Raw genomic sequence first — 24,398 nt, forward strand, 5'->3', positions numbered from 1 at the left:
ATTCTATCCTTCATTCGCTTTGACATGATCTAATAATTGGCGTGAACGTGCAAATGAGCGGTAAAACAAACAAACAAACAAACAAACAAAAACTTTTAAAAAATTTTTAATGGACGCCAAAAGGTTTAAAACGTGCACTCGATTCTGATTGGTGGCTTCCTGACCGGTTACATTTTTTACCCGCTCATGAATAAAAAACAACCGATTTTGCGTAATGTACATGAAATAAGTCAATAAAAAAAAAAATTAAAAATCTTTTTTTTATTTTTATATTTATATGAATAAATAATGTAATAATTTAATAATAGCATTAAAACAGTCTATTATAAGTAGAATTTTTATCTGTGGCTACATTTGATTTAATATTAAACGTTATTTAAATTCAGCTAACACATTTACATAAACCCCGTGTGGCCAAAAGTATTGGGACACACCTGCTTTACATGGGTTCAGAAGATGTACAAGATCTCCTGCTATAGAGCTCCAAAAACTAGTGACTGCTGACTGCACCTCAGGCCTCACATCACCTACATCAGTACCTGACTTTATTAACATCCTTGTGGCTGAATGAATCTCATACAAATCTCCAGGAAAAATAGTGGAACATCTTCCCAGAAGAGTGGAGCTGATTATAGCAGCCAATGGAGACTAAATGTGGAATGAGATGTTCACAAAGCACAGACTCTTAAAATCTTTTGCACAGTTCTGTGTATTCAGAGTTGGTTATATATATATGTTTAAGGCAGAAACTCTGTTCAGCAAAATGTTACTCTCGAGTCGAGAGAAAATATTTATAGTGGAACCCACTTATCTCGACCTCGGTTACCTCGACAACCCTATTAAGTCGACGTTTTTTGAAGTGGAACCGCCAAATTCTCGCTTTGTCTTAGCATTTTTTTTATCGGTTATGTCGACTTTTTTATGTCGCTGAACCCTGATATCTCGAGCACAAGGGGGGAAAATTTGACATTTAACGTCGGTTATCTCGATCAGCACTGTGCAGCCGCAGAAGAACTCGCGAAAGTGGCGGAAAAATCAAACCTTACAGCTGCTCCAGGTGTTTTATTGTATACTGGTGAATCTCTGCTGTTAGTTAGTGCACATATGCCTTTTGTTGTTAAAGGTTATGCGATGAACGGGAGGCGAAAGTAGAAGCGCGGCGCTGAACAGCACACGGGAGAACGTGGGATGAGCAGCAAAAACATAGAATGAACAACGGCAGGATCGGGGGGGAATCCGCGATGCGCTTTGGGAAGAAAAGCGCGACATAACCAGGTTCCACTGTATATATATATGGGTTGTGTGTGTGTGTGTGTGTGTGTGTGTCCATGCCTCAGAATGAGTCTTCTTCTCAGCCAGTTTGCCCGAACCGAGCAGCTTCATGACGTTTTTTGCTCCTTCAGCTACAGCGTGCTCGATACGAGCGTGATGACACAGTTCCTCCACCCTCAGGTCCAGAGGACTGATAATTGGTTTCTCTGAAAAACACACACACACACACACACACACACACACACACACACACACACACACACACACACACACACACACACACACATGCTAACTGAGCAAAAATAATTTGATGCTTCTTTAAATAACTGCAATTTTTATTATATTATATATTGATGTGGTGATGATGATGTGGTGATGTTGTGGTGATGTGATGGTGATGATGTGATGCTGATGACAGTGATGATGGTGGTATTGATGATGTGGTGATAATGATGAGGTGGTGATGTAATAATGATAAGGAGGTGATGGTGGTATTGGTGATGTGGTGATAATGATGTGGTAATGATGTGGTGATGGTGGTGGTATTGGATGTGGTGATGAAGTTGTAATGATGTGGTGATGGTGGTGGTATTGGTGATGTGGTGATAATGATGTGGTGATGTGATAATGATGAGGTGGTGATGTGATAATGATGAGGTGGTGATGGTGGTATTGGTGATGTGGTGATAATGATGTGGTAATGATGTGGTGATGGTGGTGGTATTGGTGATGTGGTGATGGTGGTGGTATTGGTGATGTGGTGATAATGATGTGGTAATGATGTGATAATGATGAGGTGGTGATGTGATAATGATGAGGTGGTGATGGTGGTATTGGTGATGTGGTGATAATGATGTGGTAATGATGTGGTGATGGTGGTGGTATTGGTGATGTGGTGATGAAGTTGTAATGATGTGGTGATGGTGGTGGTATTGGTGATGTGGTGATAATGATGTGGTAATGATGTGGTGATGGTGGTGGTATTGGTGATGTGGTGATGAAGTTGTAATAATGTGGTGATGGTGGTGGTATTGGTGATGTGGTGATAATGATGTGGTGATGTGATAATGATGAGGTGGTGATGTGATAATGATGAGGAGATGATGGTGGTATTGGTGATGTGATGATAATGATAACATGGTGATAATGATGTGGTGATGAGGTGATAATGATAATGTGGTGATAATGATGTGGTGATGATGGTGGTATTGGTGATGATGATGATGTTTATGATGATGATGATGATGTGGTGATAATGATGTGGTGATGATGATGATGTGGTGATAATGTTGTGGTGATAACGTTGTGGTGATAATGATGTGGTGGTGATGATGATGTGGTGATAATGATGTGGTGGTAATAATGATGTGGTGGTGATAATGATGTGGTGATAATGATGATGTGGTGATAATGATGTGGTGGTGATGATGATGTGGTGATAATGATGTGGTGGTGATGATGATGTGGTGGTGATAATAATGTGGTGATAATGATGGGGTGGTGATGATGATGTGGTGATAATGATGTGGTGGTGGTGATGATGTGGTGATAATGATGTGGTGGTGATGATGATGTGGTGATAATGATGTGGTGGTGATTATGATGTGGTGGTGATTATGATGGGGTGGTGATTATGATGTGATGATAATGACGTGGTGATGTGATTGTGATAATAATGACATGGTGATGATGTGGAGCTGAAGATATGATGGTGATGATGTGGTGATGATGACATAGTGATGATATGATGATAATGATGTGGTGATAATGATGTATTGATAATGATGTGGTGGTGATGATATTGTGGTGATGATGATGTGATGGTGATGTGTTAATAATGATGTGGTGATGATGTGGTGATAATGATGATGTGGTGATAATGATGTGGTGATGATGATGTGGTGATAATGATGTGGTGATGATGATGATGTGGTGATGATGATGATGTGGTGATAATGATGTTGATGATGATGATAATGATGTGGTGATGATGATGATGTGGTGATAATGATGTTGATGATGATGATAATGATGTGGTGATAATGATGTGGTGATAATGATGTGGTGATGATGATGATGTGGTGATGATGTGGTGATGATGATGATGATGTGGTGATAATAATGTGGTGATAATGATGATGTGGTGATAATGATGTGGTGGTGGTGATGATGTGGTGATAATGATGTGGTGGTGATAATGATGTGGTGGTGATAATGATGTGGTGGTGATGATGGGGTGATAATAATGACATGGTGATGATGACATGGTGATGATGTGGAGCTGAAGATGTGATAGTGCTGATGTGGTGATGATGACAGTGATGATATGATGATAATGATGTATTGATAATGATGTGGTGGTGATGATAATGTGGTGATGATGATGTGATGGTGATGTGTTAATAATGATGTGGTGATGATGTGGTGATGATGATGATGTGGTGATAATGTTGTGGTGATAACAATGTGGTGATAATGATGTTGATGATGATGATAATGTTGTGGTGATAATGATGTGGTGATGATGATGATGTGGTGATGATGATGATAATGATGTGGTGATAATGATGATGTGGTGATGATGATGATGATGTGGTGATAATGTTGTGGTGATAACAATGTGGTGATAATGATGTGATGATGATGATGATGTGGTGATAATGATGATGTGGTGATAATGATGTGGTGGTGGTGATGATGTGGTGATAATGATGTGGTGGTGATAATGATGTGGTGATAATGATGATGTGGTGATAATGATGTTGATGATGATGATAATGTTGTGGTGATAATGATGTGGTGATGATGATGATGTGGTGATGATGATGATAATGATGTGGTGATAATGATGATGTGGTGATGATGATGATGATGTGGTGATAATGTTGTGGTGATAACAATGTGGTGATAATGATGTGGTGGTGATAATGATGTGGTGATAATGATGATGTGGTGATAATGATGTTGATGATGATGATAATGTTGTGGTGATAATGATGTGGTGATGATGATGATGTGGTGATGATGATGATAATGATGTGGTGATAATGATGATGTGGTGATGATGATGATGATGTGGTGATAATGTTGTGGTGATAACAATGTGGTGATAATGATGTGGTGGTGATAATGATGTGGTGATAATGATGATGTGGTGATAATGATGTGGTGGTGGTGATGATGTGGTGATAATGATGTGGTGGTGATAATGATGTGGTGATAATGATGATGTGGTGATAATGATGTTGATGATGATGATAATGTTGTGGTGATAATGATGTGGTGATGATGATGATGTGGTGATGATGATGATAATGATGTGGTGATAATGATGATGTGGTGATGATGATGATGATGATGTGGTGATAATGTTGTGGTGATAATGTGGTGATAATGATGTGGTGGTGATAATGATGTGGTGATAATGATGATGTGGTGATAATGATGTGGTGGTGGTGATGATGTGGTGATAATGATGTGGTGGTGGTGATGATGTGGTGATAATGATGTGGTGGTGATAATGATGTGGTGGTGATAATGATGTGGTGGTGATTATGATGGGGTGATAATAATGACATGGTGATGATGACATGGTGATGATGTGGAGCTGAAGATGTGATGGTGCTGATGTGGTGATGATGACATAGTGATGATATGATGATGATGATGTGGTGATAATGATGTATTGATGATGTGGTGGTGATGTGGCGATGATGATGTGGTGATAATGACATGGTGATGTGCAGGTGATGATGTGAAAGTGATTATGTGGTGATAATGACATGGTGATGATGTGGAGCTGATGATGTGATGGTGATGTGGTGATGATGACGTGGTGGTGATGATGATGTGGTGATGATGACGTGGTGGTGATGATGATGTGGTGATAATGACATGGTGATGACGACGTGGGGGTGTGTTGGTGGTAATGTGGAGGTGATGATGTGATAGTAATGATGTGGTAATAATGATGTGGTGGTGATGATGTGGAGATGGTGTGATGATGTGCTGATAATGATGTGGTGATGATTATGTGTTTGTGATGATTTGGAGGTGATGATGTGATGGCAATGATGATGTGGAGATGGAGGTGATGATGATGATGATATGGAAATAGAGGTGGTGATGATGTGGAGATGGATGTGATGATGTGGAGACAGAGGTGATTATTATAATGATGCTGATGGTGGAGTAGATGACGTGGTGATGCTGGTCTTAAACCCAGTGATGTTACCGATTAGCTGTTGAGTGTCAAAGCTGAGCTCGTGACTCTGGCTCGCTTTCAGAATCTGCATCCTGATGAACTCGATCTTCATCTTACTGTCCTGTAGCATCTGCTGTGCAGCAGCCAGGAGCTTCCGATCCTACACACACACACACACACACACACACACACACACACACACACACACACACACACACACACACACACATAATTACATAAATAGACTCGAACATTGCCAAAAACAAAAATCTCTAGTTTGCTAGTTTGTGAGGGTTCAGGTTTTGAAGAAACTGCTCCATCAGGAGAATTTACCCCGAATCAACACATCATACATTTTATATAAACACACATTGTATGGCCAAACGTTTGTGGACACCTGACCATTGTGCTTTTTTTGAACATCCTATTCCACATTTAGTTCTCGTTTCCTGTTGTTAATAACCTCCACTGTTCTGGGAAGATGTTCCACTAGATTTTATGAAGATTTGTGGAGATTCCTTCAGCCACAAGTACTTTAGTAAAGTCAGGTACTGATGAAGTTAAGAAGGTGAGGAGGCCTGGGGTGCAGTTTACATTCATACTTTCAATAGAGTTGGACCTCTATAGAAGGAGATATTCCACTTTGACTCATGTAAAGCACATCTTCATAGAGCTAGCTTTTTACATGCAGGAACAGGTTTTGGTCTCTTAGTTCTCCAAGTGAAGGGAAAATGTTATGCTCCTGCATCAAAACAGAACCACATATGGCTGAAAAAGTCAGATGTCCCAATACTTTTGGCGACACTGTGCTGTAATCATACAATGCAAAACTGGAATAACCTTCAGAAAAGTGTGTGTGTGTGTGTGTGTGTGTGTGTGTGTGTGTGTGTGTGCGCGCGCCAGCATTAAGATCCACAAACCCATCAGGTTTATCATTAAGCATTAGACAACACAATGTTCTAAACACACACACACACACAGCCTGAGGAATCTAGGTGGAATGTGGTTCACTGCTCCCCAGGCAGTTGGTGTGTGTGTGTGTGTGTGTGTGTGTGTGTGTGTGTGTGTGTGTGTGTGTGTGTGTGTGTGTGTGTGTAAAACCGCTTTTGTTTATCAGTAACTTCCTGCCTGACATCATCCTCTACTTGAGGCAGGGTTATTATCCCGAGTGATGTAACCATCCAAACTTTCTGTCTTCAGTTGGTCAGAGTGTGTGTGTGTGTGTGTGTGTGTGTGTGTGTGTGTGTGTGTGTGTGTGTGTTCACTCATGCTGATATCTGGGTGGGAAGATTTCCATCGGAATTCCTGTCTATGTGATCACTGAAAGATTCCGTCCCCTCATGGCTCTCTCTGTGTCTGTGTGTGTGTGTGTGTGTGTGTGTGTGTGTGTGTGTGTGTGTGTGTGTGTGTGTGTGTGTGTGTGGGGGGGGGGGGGGGGTTCTTTCTTTCTTTCTTTCTTTCTTTCTTTCTTTCTTTCTTTCTTTCTTTCTTTGATCCTCTCTTTCCTTCATGTTTTCCTATTCTTTCCATCTATCTTTCTGTTCTTCTTTCCACTCATTCTTTCTTTCCATCTTTTTTCAATATTCAATCTTTTCCCTTGTTTCATTTCTGTAATCTTTTCTTTCCTTCCATATTTCTCTCTGTTAACATCATTCCTTCCACCTTTCGTTCCATCTGTTTTTCTTTTCATGTTTCTTTTCTTTCATCCACCTCTCTGGATGTCATTCTTTCTTTTCATGTTTCTATTTTTCCCTTTCCATCTCTCTCTCTCTGTCTTAATCTCATTTCATCTTTCTGTCCGTATTCTTTTCTTCACGTGTTCCCTCGTTCCGGGTGTAGGGAGTGAGTGAATGAGCAGTGGGACAGGGAGGAGATCTGGACGGTACCTTGGACGAGCCGTTGGAGTACATCTGGATCATGTTCTCTGCTCCCTGTTTCACCTTCAGCTCGATGTGGATCTGCTTCTTCAGCGCTGCCAGGCGGCTCTCACTGTTCGGCGTGTCCGGGGTCAGAGGGCATTCTGGAGGAAATAAACGACAACGATCAGATTGGCAGAGTGAAGAAAACCGAGTCGGAAACGTAAGAACGCACGTCTACATGCCTCGTGAATGACGCTATGTCACACACTCGCTGAAGCTCTGCTGCATGGACGTGCGTGTGATCAGTATTTTAGAGAATGGAAGTTGAGCTGCAACAACTAATCGATACAATCGATAATAATATAATGAAATTCGCTGTCAACAAATACAGTTATCGTTTAGTTGCTCAAGTTACGTGTTAGCGTGACGGTAAGATAACAGTCGCTAGTGAAATGGTGGAGAGCACAGGGTCAACCGGCAGCAGGAACACGGCATGAGAGCATTTTATATTAAACACAACAAAGAAGACAGTAACCTGAAAGTTATGTCAAGTGAACAAAAAAAAAATTTTCTGTTCAAAATGTCTGTGTATTTTTTTTTTTTTTTAAATGTCAAAACGATACTGTATTATATTTTATATTGATTTTTGAAGCATGGTTGTCAACTACAAAATACAAAATAAAATGTTTTGTGTTTTGTTTTAACAGAAAGAAACGACTCGACATGAGTGAATTTGTTTGAAGGTTTGTTTAAAGGATTTCCCCCAAATCACCTCCATAACAGGCAGAACTATAAACTTTAAAATGTCTAAATTAAACCTCAAGTTGACCTCAATATGTGAATTTTTGTATTGTTTAAAGTGCACTTTTATACATAAACAACCTGAATTACTCCGGGCTTTATACAGTTAAATATAATAAAAATGTAGGTTTTAATTCATTCATTATTTTTCCAATTAATTGATAAATATATATATATATATATATATATACATACAAAAATAATAATAATAATAATATTAAACATAATAATCATAATAATGATATTGATAATAAATAAATATATATAAATAATAATCATAATATTAATAATAATCATAATAATAATAATAATAATATTAATCGTCCGATTAATCGATTATCAAAATTATCGTTATTTCCAGCCCTTATTGGAACACACAAGCACACACACACACACACACACACACACACACACACACTCACACACCTGTCTGCCGTGAGTGTGACGGTAACGTGAGCTGGAGGAGCTCATCGTTTTGCTCCACCGCCTCTGGGCAGAACAGGTTGAGGAACTCGACAAACCGTAAGACAAAAACCATAAACCATCATAACGGCAAAGCCGCAGCACTGACAGGTGACCTTACAGCTTCATGTTCAGACTGGAATCGCATGCAACGCAGGGACACACACACACACACACAAACCTGTTCTTCTGCAGCACATCAAAAACTCATCCCACACAAAAGTCAATTAAAGAAACACAACAACTTCCCAAACACACGCAGCAGCCGTTTGCCAAAAGTATTCGGACACCCGACTTTTCTGCACATGCATGGTTCTTCTCCAGACCGGTCTCACAAAAGTATCGGACGTCTGCGGATGCAGGAGCATTGAACACGATGAATGTCAATGCTGACTGCACCCCAGGAACCTCCTCACCTACAATTTGTATTTAAGAAATATACACTATATGGCCAAAGGTTTGTAGACACCCTTGTGCTTTTTTTTAAATACTTTATTTTCTGTTATAATGAGATCCACTCTTCTGGGAAGATGTTCCACTGCATTTTGTGGAGATTTGTGTGAGATTCATTCTGCCACATTAGTGTTAGTAAAGTCAGGTTTTGATGTGGGTGAGAAGGAGTGGAGGTCCAAAGGAGTTTAATAGGGTTGGAGCTCTATAGCACATACACATACATCCAAACCCATGAAAAAGCAGATCTTCATGGAGCTGGCAGATCTTAGTGCTGGAATAGGTTTGGGTCTCGTAGTTCAAATGTCAAAGATGTCCTATACAACTATGTGCCTCCAACTTTTGGAGAAGAACCACACATGGGTGAAGAAGTCGGGTGTCCGAATACTTTTGGTAGCACAGTGTGGTTAAACGTTTAGATTTTTTCGCTCCCTGTGAAAGAAGTTTTAATTTTGTAGTTAAAAACAGGCTTTTACTTGATGAGAGCTTCATGAGAACTTGACTCAACTCTGCTCATGTGGAACCTCATGCTTCTGCGTCTCGGATTTAAAAAGCTACTAAACGTCCTTGGCCTCGATTAAAAGCTTCATTATTCTGTATTCACTTCATTATCAGCGTGTTGAGGAGAAAAAAACAGGCGAAACGTTACCTAACAGGAGCTCCTCTGGATCCTTCACCACGATGTGAGCGTTGAGTTCCTGCAGTTCCTGGTGCAGCTCCTCCACCGTCTTGTTGCTCTTCTTCAGCATGGTGTCCACGTAGGCCAGCCTTTTCTTGTCGGTGGTGACACGCCGCAGGTTCTCTGCTCCCTCCTTGATCTTTAGCTCTTTTCGGATCTCGCGCTTGATCTGCTCGCGGATCTCGTCCAGCTTCTGCTGCACCATGGTGTCCGACAGGTCCAGGTGATGGCCCAGCCCCAGCCGATCTGACACCATGTGACCCTGGAGATGAGAGAAGACACGTGTGAAGGCAGAGGTTCAGGTCTCTTCTGAGATCTAATCTTTATAAGAAATGTGTTCCTCAGAAAGTTCTTCTGGAAACGTTAAATAAACTTCGCTTTACTTCACAACAACGCAGATTTACGCGCTTTCCCGAACACGTTTACGTGAACAAGCTGTGGCTATAGAAACAATGAAGGATCAGAAGCAGGATGTTGATGTTGAACCCGATCTTCTGTCCTCCTGATAAACCCTCAGCTTTTCTCCTTCACCATACACACATCTACATCACCTGCTGTTACCTCCTGCAGCACGAGACACGGCCTTACATTTTAAACTCACTTCTTACTCACACACACACACACACACACACACACACACACACACACACACTTATACTCACATACTCATACACACACACACACACACACACACACACACACACACACACACACACACACACACACACACACACACTCTTATACTCACATACTCACACACACACACACACACACACACTTATACTCACATACTCATACACACACACACACACACACACACACACACACACACACACACACACACACACACTTATACTCACATACTCATACTCATACACACACACACACACACACACACACACACACTTATACTCACATACTCATACACACACACACACACACACACACACACACACACACACACACACACACACACACACACACACTTATACTCACATACTCATACACACACACACACACACACACACACACACACACACACACACTTATACTCACATACTCATACACACACACACACACACACACACACACTTATACTCACATACTCATACACACACACACACACACACACACACACACACACACACACTTATACTCACATACTCATACACACATACACACACACACACACACACACACACACACACACACACACTTATACTCACATACTCATACACACATACTCATACACACACACACACACACACACACACCACACACACACACACACACACACACACACACACACACACTTATACTCACATACTCATACACACACACACACACACACACACACACACACACACACTTATACTCACATACTCATACACACACACACACACACACACACACCACACACACACACACACACACACACACACACACACACACACACACACACACACAGACACTCTCTCACACACACACACACACTTACAAACTCGATTCCAAAAAAGTTGGGACACTGATTTTAAATTTCATGGCATCAACACATCTAAAAAAAAAGTTGGGACAAGGCCGTGTCTCCACTGTGTGGCGTCCCCTCTTCTTTTTATAACTGTCTGTACACGTCTGGGGACTGAGGAGACAAGCTGCTCAAGTTTATGAATAGGAATGTTGGCCCATTCTTGTCTAATACGTCTAGTTGCTCAACTGTCTCAGGTCTTCTTTGTCGTATTCTCCTCTTTATGATGCGCCAAATGTTTTCTCTGGGTGAAAGATCTGGACTGCAGACTGGCCATTTCAGTACCCAGATTCTTCTTCTACACAGCATGATGTTGTAATTGATGCAGTATGTGGTCTGGCATTTAATGTTGGAAAATACAAGGTCTTCCCTGAAAGAGACGACATCTGGATGGGAGCATGTGTTGTTCTAGAACTTGGATATACCTTTCAGCATTGATGATGCCTTTCCAGATGTGTAAGCTGCTCATGCCACACGCACTCATGCAACCCCACACTATCAGAGATGCAGGCTTCTGAACTGAGCGCTGATAACAACTTGGGTTGTCCTTATCCAGTTTAGTCCGGATGACATGGCGTCCCAGTTTTCCAAAAAGAACTTCAGATTTTGATTCGTCTGACCACAGAACAGTTTTCCACTTTGTCACAGTCCATTTTAAATGAGCCTTGGCCCAGAGAAAACACCTGAGCTTCTGGATCATGTTTAGATACGGCTTCTGTTTTGACCTATAGAGTTTTAGCCGGTGACGGCGAATGTCACGGTGTATTGTGTTCACCGACAATGTTTTCTGGAAGTATTCCTGAGCCCATGTTGTGATTTCCATTACAGTAGCATTCCTGTATGTGATGCAGATCACGGGCATCCAGTATGGTTTTCCGGCCTTCACCCTTACGCACAGAGATTGTTCCAGATTCTCAGAATCTTTGGAAGATATTATGCACTGTAGATGATGAGAACTTCAAACTCTTTGTGATTTTTCTCTGAGAAACTCCTTTCTGATATTGCTCCACTATTGGGGGAATTGGTGATCCTCTGCCCATCTTGACTTCTGAGAGACACTGCCACTCTGAGAGGCTCTTTTTTATACCCACTCATGTTGCCAAGTGATCTAATAAGTTGGAAATTGGTCCTCCAGCTGTTCCTTTAATGTACATTTAACTTTTCCGGCCTCTTATTGCTACCTGTCTCAACTTTTTTGCAATGTGTAGCTCTCATGAAATCCAAAATGAGCCAATATTTGGCAGGACATTTCAAAATGTCTCACTTTCAACATTTGATATGTTTCTATATTCTATATATATATAATTAAATATAAGTTTATTAGATTTGTAAATTATTGCATTCCTTTTTTATTTACAATTTGTACAAAGTCCCAACTTTTTTGGAATCGGGTTTGTATATATGTCATCAACGTCCCATTTTTACTTTCATACTCATACACACACTTTTACCCAAATTCTTCATCTCACACACACACACACACAGACACACACACACACACACACACACACACACACACACACACACACACACACTTATACTCACATACATATATATATATATATATATATATATATATATACATACACACACACACACACACACACACACACACACTTACACTCACATTATTTATCACACACACACACTTATAATCACACACATATATATATATATATATATATATATATATATATATATATATATATATATATATATATATATATATATATACATATACACACACTCACCTACTGCATCATACACACACACTTATACTCACATTCTTCATCTCACACACACACACACACACACACACACACACACACACACACACACACACACACACACACATTTATACTCATATACATACACACACACACACAAATTTATACTCACATACTCATATACATACACACACACACACACATTTATACTCACATACTCATATACATACACACACACACACACACACACACACACACACACACACACACACACACACACACACACATTTATACTCATACTCATATACATACACATACACACACACTTATACTCACACACTTAATCTCACACACACACTTCGGCTTACAAACTTAATCTCTCTTTCACACACACACACACACACACACACACACACACACACACACACACACACACACAGGAAATATTTGGATTATAATGTTTAAAAGGAAAATCCTTTAATTTCTCACGATATCAGTGTTTGTGTTAGTGTTCATCTGATTTCCAGCCAGTGCTCGTGTTCATGGAGTGCAGTAAACATGTTACACAACAACAAATCCACTCTCTTATACACACTGTGGACAAAAGTATTGTGACACCTGACTTTTTCACACACAACTCGGACGCACACAATTGGATTAGACGTCTCTGGATGTGTGAGCATAAAATCCATGCTGTGCATCTTTGCATATGTATAAATGTGTGCAAAAGTATTGGCACAAAGAAAGTTATTCAGTGACTAATAACGTGAATCCGTAAACTGTTTCTTTGGTCCTCACTTGTGTTTTTGGTGTAAATTCAGGACAGTCTGCGTCACGGTTCGATCTGAACAATGCTTGATTACGGATTATTTTTCTTTGACCACAAATTCTATTTGGAACTTGATTGTATTGATTTGGAGTGTATTCCTGGAGAACATCACTGAAAGATGACGAGAGATTAGGAAGACCTTTATCAAGTTCAACCCCCGAAAATGTTGATCGGCACATCATGTTCTCACTTCCACACCCACCCTACTCGGCAGATTTGGCTCCTGCAGACCTGGCCCTCATCCAGAAGATGAAGATCCAGCTCGCCTTTTTGACACCGTTGTCAGAGATTAGACACCTTCTGGAGGTGTCTTCCGGTTTCTCATTTCTAACGTTTACTTTTTTCCGTAAAATGTTAATTTATCATCCAATCACAATTCAGCATTCACACTGACCAGAGTGAAATTGATAATAAACCTTCACCCTCCAGTCAGCATCTTCTACTGCACTGTGGTGTGGACGAACGTATATTACGCAGTAATTACAGTGTAATCAATTTATCTAAAATATACAACGTCATTAAATAATAAACCACAATAAACCTAGATAACAGGACAGAAATCTGACCTAGCACGTGCCCATGGAGTTTATTACCATCATAACACACATCCAACAAACATCTATACACACAAAGACAAGATTTTTAAATCCTATAAGAAGTGAAGGAAGAAACATGTAGCGATACAACCTCAGAAATGCTCATTTGTGCTTCTTCTTCTTCTTCTTCCGGCTTCTCCCATTAGGGGGCGCCACAACAGATCATCCGTCTCCACACCCCCCTGTCCTCTACATCTGCCTCTTTTAAAACAACTACCAGCATGTTTTCCCTCACCACATCCATAAACCTCCTCCTTGTTCTTCCTCTTTTCCTCCGTCCTGGTGTCTCCATCCTCAGGATTCTCCTACTGATATACCCCATGTTCCTCCTCTGCACATGTCCAAACCATCTCAATCTCACCTCCCTCACCTTGTCTCCAAAACGTCCTACATGCACCGTCCCTCTAATAAACTCATTTCTAATCCTGTCCATCGTCGTCACTCCCAATGAACATCTCAACATCTTCAGCTCTGCTACCTCCAGCTCCACCTCCTGTCTTTTACTCAATGCCACTGTCTCTAATCCATACAACATCTCAGGTCTCACCACAGTCCTATAAACTTTCCCTATTACTCTCACAGATACTCTTCTATCACAAATCACTCCTGCTATCACTCTTCTCCACCCACTCCACCCTGCCTGCACTCTTTTCTTCACTTCTCTAACACACTCTCCATTACTTTGCAACGTTGACCCCAGGTACCTGAACTCCTCCACCTTCTCCACCTCTTCTCCCTGTAACCGCACCCCTCCACTGCCCTTCCTCTCATTCACACACATGTACTCTGTCTTACTCCTACTGACTTTTATTCCCCTTCTCTCCAGCACGTACCTCCACCTCTCCAGGATCTTCTCAACCTGCTCACTACTCTCACCACAAATCACAATATCATCCGCAAACATCATAGTCCAGGGAGACTCCTGTCTGACCTCGTCCTTCAACCTGTCCATTACCACTGCAGAAAGGAAAGGGCTCAGGGGTGATCCTTGATGCAGTCCAACCTCCACCTTGAATCAGTCTGTTGTTCCTACTCTGCACGTCACTGCTGTCCTCATACATGTCCTGCACCACCCTCACATACTTCTCTGACACACAGACTTCCTCATACAATACCACAACTCCTCTCTCCACCCTGTCGTACCCTTTCTCTTAATCCACAACACACAATGCAACTCCTTCTAAACTTCTCTATACTTCTCCATCAACATTCTCAAAGCAAATTATGCATCTGTGGTGCTCTTCCTCGGCATGAAACCATACTGTTGCTGGTCACCTCTTCTCTCAGCCTGGCTTCCACTACTCTTTCCTGTAACTTCATGGTGTAACTGATCAACCTTATTCCCCTGTAGTTACTGCAGGTCTGCACATCTCCCTTATTCTTAAAGATTGGTACCAGCAAACTCCTTCTCCGTTCCTCAGGCGTTTTCTCACCTTCCAAAATCCTGTTAAACAATCTGGTTAAAAGCTGCACTGCATCTTTTCTAAACATCTCCATGCTTCTACTGGTACGTCATCTGATCCAACCGACTTTCCACTCTTCATCCTCTTAATTTCTGCTCTCACTTCCTCCTTACTAATCCTATCCAGTCTTCCTCCTGCAGTTTCCACCATCTTATTCTTCTTTCAGTCCTCACTCTCCTCCTCTTCTTCTTCACCTTCAAAACCATCCTACAGACCACCATCCGATGCTGTCTAGCTACACTGCCCCCTGCCAACACCTTTCAGTCTCCAATCTCCTTCAGGTTGCATCTCCTACATAGAACATAGTCCACCTGTGTGCACCTTCCTCCACTCTTATACGTCACCCTATGATCCTCCTTCTTCTTAAAATACGTGTTCACCACTGCCATTTCCATCCTTTTAGCTAAATAAAAGCTCAATTGTGCTAAACATGCAAAAATAAACGCTAATGTCATATTCTGAAAATATTCTGCATGTTGACAAATATGTCATCACATCGTTATTATTATGATCTTATGATAAATCAGGGATTAATGGATGGAGTTCACAGACACTTTTACACAGAAATGTTCTTGCTGTAGATCATTGTGATTATTTCGACGAACACTAACACAAACACTAACACAAACAATAACACTAACACAAACAATAACACTAACACAAACACTAACACAAAGACTAACACTAACACAAACAATAACACTAACACAAACAATAACACAAACAATAACACAAACATAATAACACTAACACAAACAATAACACTAACACAAATAATAACACTAACATAATAACACTAACACAAACAATAACACAAACAATAACACTAACACAAACAATAACACTAACACAAACAATAACACTAACACAAACAATAACACAAACACAAATAATAACACAAACATAATAACACTAACACAAACAATAACACTAACACAAACAATAACACTAACACAAACAATAACACAAACAATAACACAAACACAAATAATAACACAAACATAATAACACTAACACAAACAATAACACTAACACAAATAATAACACTAACACAAACAATAACACAAACAATAACACAAACACAAATAATAACACAAACATAATAACACTAACACAAACAATAACACTAACACAAACAATAACACAAACAATAACACAAACACAAATAATAACACTAACATAATAACACTAACACAAACAATAACACTAACATAATAACACTAACACAAACACTAACACAAACAATAACACAAACAATAACACAAACACAAATAATAACACTAACATAATAACACTAACACAAACAATAACACTAACACAAACAATAACACAAACAATAACACAAACACAAATAATAACACTAACATAATAACACTAACACAAACAATAACACTAACATAATAACACTAACACAAACACTAACACAAACAATAACACAAACAATAACACAAACACAAATAATAACACTAACATAATAACACTAACACAAACAATAACACTAACACAAACAATAACACAAACAATAACACAAACACAAATAATAACACTAACATAATAACACTAACACAAACAATAACACTAACACAAATAATAACACTAACACAAATAATAACACTAACATAATAACACTAACACAAACAATAACACAAACACAAACAATAACACAAACACAAACAATAACACAAACACAAACAATAACACAAACACAAACAATAACACTAACACAAATAATAACACTAACATAATAACACTAACACAAACAATAACACTAACACAAACAATAACACAAACACAAATAACAACACAAACACAAACAATAACACAAACACAAACAATAACACAAACACAAACAATAACACAAACACACACAATAACACTAACACAAACAATAACACAAACAATAACACAAACACAAATAATAACACTAACATAATAACACTAACACAAACAATAACACTAACACAAACAATAACACAAACAATAACACAAACACAAATAATAACACTAACATAATAACACTAACACAAACAATAACACTAACACAAACAATAACACTAACATAATAACACTAACATAATAACACTAACACAAACAATAACACAAACACAAACAATAACACTAACACAAACAATAACACAAACAATAACACAAACACAAACAATAACACAAACACAAACAATAACACTAACACAAACAATAACACTAACATAATAACACTAACACAAACACTAACACTAACACAAACACTAACACTAACACAAATAATAACACTAACACAAACAATAACACTAACACAAACAATAACACTAACACAAACAATAACACTAACATAATAACACTAACATAATAACACTAACACAAACAATAACACTAACACAAACAATAACACAAACACAAACAATAACACAAACACAAACAATAACACAAACACAAACAATAACACTAACATAATAACACTAACACAAACACTAACACTAACACAAACAATAACACTAACACAAATAATAACACTAACACAAATAATAACACTAACATAATAACACTAACACAAACAATAACACAAACAATAACACAAACACAAACAATAACACTAACACAAACAATAACACTAACATAATAACACTAACACAAACAATAACACTAACATAATAACACTAACACAAATAATAACACTAACATAATAACACTAACACAAACAATAACACTAACATAATAACACTAACACAAATAATAACACAAACAATAACACAAACACAAACAATAACACTAACACAAACAATAACACTAACATAATAACACTAACACAAACACTAACACTAACACAAACACTAACACTAACACAAATAATAACACTAACACAAACAATAACACTAACACAAACAATAACACTAACACAAACAATAACACTAACATAATAACACTAACATAATAACACTAACACAAACAATAACACTAACACAAACAATAACACAAACACAAACAATAACACAAACACAAACAATAACACAAACACAAACAATAACACTAACATAATAACACTAACACAAACACTAACACTAACACAAACAATAACACTAACACAAATAATAACACTAACACAAATAATAACACTAACATAATAACACTAACACAAACAATAACACAAACAATAACACAAACACAAACAATAACACTAACACAAACAATAACACTAACATAATAACACTAACACAAACAATAACACTAACATAATAACACTAACACAAATAATAACACTAACATAATAACACTAACACAAACAATAACACTAACATAATAACACTAACACAAATAATAACACAAACAATAACACAAACACAAACAATAACACTAACACAAACAATAACACTAACATAATAACACTAACACAAACAATAACACTAACACAAACAATAACACAAACACAAACAATAACACAAACACACACAATAACACAAACACAAACAATAACACTAACACACACAATAACACTAACACAAACAATAACACTAACACAAACAATAACACAAACACACACAATAACACTAACACAAACAATAACACTAACACAAACAATAACACAAACACACACAATAACACTAACACAAACAATAACACAAACAATAACACAAACACAAATAATAACACTAACATAATAACACTAACACAAACAATAACACTAACACAAACAATAACACAAACAATAACACAAACACAAACAATAACACAAACACAAACAATAACACTAACACAAACAATAACACTAACATAATAACACTAACACAAACACTAACACAAACACTAACACTAACACAAATAATAACACTAACACAAACAATAACACTAACACAAACAATAACACTAACATAATAACACTAACATAATAACACTAACACAAACAATAACACAAACACAAACAATAACACAAACACAAACAATAACACAAACACAAACAATAACACAAACACAAACAATAACACTAACATAATAACACTAACACAAACACTAACACTAACACAAACAATAACACTAACACAAATAATAACACTAACACAAATAATAACACTAACATAATAACACTAACACAAACAATAACACAAACAATAACACAAACACAAACAATAACACTAACACAAACAATAACACTAACATAATAACACTAACACAAACAATAACACAAACATAATAACACTAACACAAACAATAACACTAACATAATAACACTAACACAAATAATAACACTAACATAATAACACTAACACAAACAATAACACTAACATAATAACACTAACACAAATAATAACACTAACATAATAACACTAACACAAACAATAACACAAACAATAACACAAACACAAACAATAACACTAACACAAACAATAACACTAACATAATAACACTAACACAAACACTAACACTAACACAAACAATAACACAAACACAAACAATAACACAAACACACACAATAACACAAACACACACAATAACACTAACACACACAATAACACTAACACAAACAATAACACTAACACAAACAATAACACAAACACACACAATAACACTAACACAAACAATAACACTAACACAAACAATAACAATAACACAAACAATAACAATAACACTAACATAAACAATAACACAAACACAAACAATAACACAAACACAAACAATAACACAAACAATAACCCAAACACAAACAATAACCCAAACACAAACAATAACACAAACAATAACACTAACACAAACAATAACACTAACACAAACAATAACACAAACACACACAATAACACTAACGCAAACAATAACACTAACACAAACAATAACACTAACACAAACAATAACACTAACATAATAACACTAACACAAACAATAACACAAACACAAACACTAACACTAACACAAACAATAACACTAACACACAAATAATAACACTAACACAAACAATAACACAAACATAATAACACTAACACAAACAATAACACTAACACAAACAATAACACTAACACTAACACTAACACTAACACACACAATAACACTAACACAAACAATAACACTAACACAAACAATAACACTAACACACAATAACACTAACACAAACAATAACACTAACACAAACAATAACACTAACACAAATAATAACACTAACACAAACAATAACACTAACACAAATAATAACACTAACACAAACAATAACACTAACACAAACAATAACACTAACACAAATAATAACACAAACAATAACACAAACAATAACACTAACACAAACAATAACACTAACACAAATAATAACACTAACACAAACAAAAACACTAATAGTAACACTAACATGAGCACTAAAACTGTGCATTGACTCAGTGTACAAAGAATAACCAGTAACACAAGCACTAACAAAACACACATATCAACACTAACACAGTGTACAAATGCTACCAGTTACAGGAACAGAAACTTTAACATTAACAGGAACAATATAATGATGTCCACTGAATAAAAATAAAAAACAACAACAACAGCACAATGCCTGTGAGTCACTCTGAATCTACTGTGTTTACTGCAGTCTTAACAAAAACAAAACTACAATAAAAAAAATAAAAAAATAACATATTGAAACACATTAGCAGACACTGTAACACTCACTAACACTCAGGAAAACACATTGTAACACTACAACACACTGTAACACTCACTGTAACACTACAACATGCTGTGACACTAACACTAACTGTAACACTCACTGTAACACTAACACTCTGGAAGACACAATAACACACTGTAACATTCCGGGTAACATTAACATTAACTGTATTCTATATCAAATTGTAACACTATAACACTAACACTATAATACACACTGTAACACTATAATACACTGCAACACTATAACACACTATAACACAATAACATGTTGTAACACACAGCATACTATAACACAAACTGTAACACTATAACACACTGTACATTACAACACACATTGTAAAACTATAACACATTGTAACACTCACTGTAACACATTGTACATTGTAACACACACTTACACTGTACACTATAACACATTGCAACACTGAAACATACTGTACTGTATTATGTTTATATTTTTTAATTTTTTAATTTTCACATTTCTTTTTCTTTGCTGTTGTAACACAGAAATTCCCCACTTATCTTAAACACTATAACACTCTAACACACACTACTACACACTAACACACACTCTGTAACACACTGTAACACTATAACACTGTAACGGACACACAAATACACACGAACACACTTTGTAACACACACTGCAAACCTATAACACACATTGTAACGCAATAACACTAACTAACTGTAAAAGACACAAACTGATACACACTCTGTAACACACACTGTAACACTATAACACTGTAATGGACACACATACACATGAACACACTTTGTAACGCACACTGCAAACCTATAACACACATTGTAACGCAATAACACTAACATAAACTGTAAAAGACACAAACTGATACACACTCTAACACACACTGTAACACTATAACACTGTAATGGACACACAAACACACTTTGTAGCGCACACTGCAAACCTATAACACACATTGTAACGCAATAACACTAACATAAACTGTAAAAGACACAAACTGATACACACTCTGTAACACACACTGTAACACCAAAACACTGTAACGGACACACAAATACACACGAACACACTTTGTAGCGCACACTGCAAACCTATAACACACATTGTAACGCAATAACACTAACATAAACTGTAAAAGACAAACTGATACACACTCTGTAACACACTGTAACACTATAACACTGTAACGGACACACAAATACACACGAACACACTTTGTAACGCACACTGCAAACCTATAACACACATTGTAACGCAATAACACTAACAAACTGTAAAAGACACAAACTCATACACACTGTAACACACTGTAACACACTGTAACGGACACACAAATACACACGAACACACTTTGTAACGCGCACTGCAAACCTATAACACACATTGTAACGCAATAACACTAACAAACTGTAAAAGACACAAACTCATGCACACTGTAACACACTGTAACACACTGTAACGGACACACAAATACACACAAACACACTTTGTAACGCGCACTGCAAACCTATAACACACATTGTAACGCAATAACACTAACAAACTGTAAAAGACTCAAACTGAAACACACTCTGTAACACACACTGTAACACTATACCACACACTGTACCACACACACACTAACGGTGGAATCGCGGTGTGTTGTGACTTTCAGCGCGTAACGGAGTCAGTAATCACTGTAAACCACACACACGCGCACGCGCGCGCACACTCTAAAGAGGAATTAGGAGTCTACACCGCCCCTAAAACTTTGTGAAAAACAATACACTGTTTGTAAACAAAATGCGAAACTTTTCCTACCTGCAATGGATCAGCGGCCATCTTGGCCCTCCAACTCCAACTCCAACTCCAACACTGTGTGGTGAGGGGGGTGAGAGGGGCAAAAAAACACCACCACACCACCAACAACACCCTGTTTTTCACTCTTCAACCACCGACACGAGCCGATACTCCACAACTACACAATCCACACCGAGGGCCGGACACACACTCTGTCCCATTGCGCAAGCGGGAAAGTTGTCCAGTAAGAAGGTTCTGCAGGAGAAGAACGTGAAGAACCCGCGCGCGCACACTGCTGAGGAGAAGCTGTTGTCCCGTACATGTGAACACATACAGGGTTGCCAGATTGGATCGTTTATCCCTTGGTTGCCAGATTGTATTTCATGTTTACTCCATTAAAAAAAACAAAAAACATTTCAACACTTTACCAAATAATAATCATAATTCTGACACAGGAAACTCCTTCCAGAAAAACACCTTCCTCTTATACACAGCGATTATCATACACAATTTTCCCCAAAAAAACCATTCTGATCCATCCTGATGTCCTACATCTTCATGAACTGCTCCAGCTGAGGAGCCAAGGCTTCACATAGACGGCCTGAAGATCCTTGAGATTTCTGTGCATGGTTCCACTGATAAACCATGAGAATACCTTTGGAATACAAACAGTTCTGCTAGAACGGCTTATGACTTTTGCACTTGAGTCTCCGTGAGTGAACAGCTGATCATCTCAACAATAATGGAACTATAATCAGTGGGCATTTTTTGAGTGAAGATGTTGAGTCTGGTTCCTGTCAAAGCTTCTTCCTCTTAAAGTCTCAGGGAGTTTTTCCCTCACCACCGTCACCACTGGCTCACTCGTTAGGCATAAACTAATCAATTTAATTATAATATTTTCAATCTTTTTATTTCTCTAAAGCAGCATTGTGACGATGTCCATCGTCCAAAATGCCATGCAACCGAAACTGAACTGATTTGAACGAGATGTTTCCATAGAAACGCTGTGATTTATAGCATCACTAGTCAGAGCTCACAACCTGCATCTGTAGCAAACTGCACTCAATTCATTCATAACAGTTGACTGAGGAGGAGAAATCGGTTTGGTTTTAAAGGTTCACAAACATCA

At 37.9% G+C, this 24,398-nt stretch overlaps 1 protein-coding gene across 1 annotated transcript in view; it reads right to left on the minus strand.

The window, feature by feature from the left end:
- Positions 1-23,617, minus strand: part of pkn2a (protein kinase N2a) — a 41,984-nt gene extending 18,367 nt beyond the window's left edge. Inside the window, exons 1-5 of the mRNA XM_083547848.1 lie at positions 23,291-23,617; positions 9,698-9,989; positions 7,363-7,496; positions 5,507-5,636; positions 1,333-1,478 (exon numbers count right to left, since the gene is read on the minus strand). Coding sequence (XP_083403974.1) covers positions 1,333-1,478; positions 5,507-5,636; positions 7,363-7,496; positions 9,698-9,989; positions 23,291-23,311 — 723 coding nt within the window. The 5' untranslated portion in view covers positions 23,312-23,617. The remainder of the gene's footprint in view (positions 1-1,332; positions 1,479-5,506; positions 5,637-7,362; positions 7,497-9,697; positions 9,990-23,290) is intronic.
- Between the last annotated feature and the right edge of the window lie 781 nt (positions 23,618-24,398).

This window comes from Silurus aristotelis (genome assembly GCF_946808225.1).
Source record: "Silurus aristotelis genome assembly, chromosome: 8".
In the NCBI taxonomy this organism is placed as follows: domain Eukaryota; kingdom Metazoa; phylum Chordata; class Actinopteri; order Siluriformes; family Siluridae; genus Silurus; species Silurus aristotelis.